Source organism: Plasmodium vivax, genomic scaffold, assembly GCF_000002415.2.
Source record: "Plasmodium vivax scf_6854 genomic scaffold, whole genome shotgun sequence".
In the NCBI taxonomy this organism is placed as follows: Eukaryota; Apicomplexa; class Aconoidasida; order Haemosporida; family Plasmodiidae; genus Plasmodium; species Plasmodium vivax.
In genome coordinates, this window is record NW_001850101.1 from 1 (window position 1) to 646 (window position 646).

The 646-nt window shown below is 50.8% G+C and overlaps 1 protein-coding gene across 1 annotated transcript; it reads left to right on the forward strand.

Moving 5' to 3' along the window:
* Nucleotides 1-109: 109 nt before the first annotated feature.
* PVX_187290 (circumsporozoite protein, truncated, putative) lies at nucleotides 110-646 on the forward strand (the record flags this gene model as incomplete). Its single annotated transcript, XM_001612270.1, has 1 exon — nucleotides 110-646. A coding segment is annotated over one exon (537 nt), but the record flags the coding sequence as incomplete, so codon positions are not given.

Here is a 646-nt window from a genome sequence, read left to right on the forward strand (position 1 = left end):
CTAGAGACCCACTGCTTACTGGCTTATCGAAATTAATACGACTCACTATAGGGAGACCCAAGCTGGCTAGTTAAGCTTGGTACCGAGCTCGGATCCAGTACCCTTCACCATGAAGAACTTCATTCTCTTGGCTGTTTCTTCCATCCTGTTGGTGGACTTGTTCCCCACGCACTGCGGGCACAATGTAGATCTGTCCAAGGCCATAAATTTAAATGGAGTAAACTTCAATAATGTAGACGCCAGTTCACTTGGCGCGGCACACGTAGGACAAAGTGCTAGCCGAGGCAGAGGACTTGGTGAGAACCCAGATGACGAGGAAGGAGATGCTAAAAAAAAAAAGGATGGAAAGAAAGCAGAACCAAAAAATCCACGTGAAAATAAGCTGAAACAACCAGGAGACAGAGCAGATGGACAGCCAGCAGGAGACAGAGCAGATGGACAGCCAGCAGGAGACAGAGCAGATGGACAGCCAGCAGGTGATAGAGCAGATGGACAACCAGCAGGAGATAGAGCAGCTGGACAGCCAGCAGGAGATAGAGCAGATGGACAGCCAGCAGGAGACGGAGCAGATGGACAGCCAGCAGGAGACAGAGCAGATGGACAGCCAGCAGGAGACAGAGCAGATGGACAGCCAGCAGGTGATAGA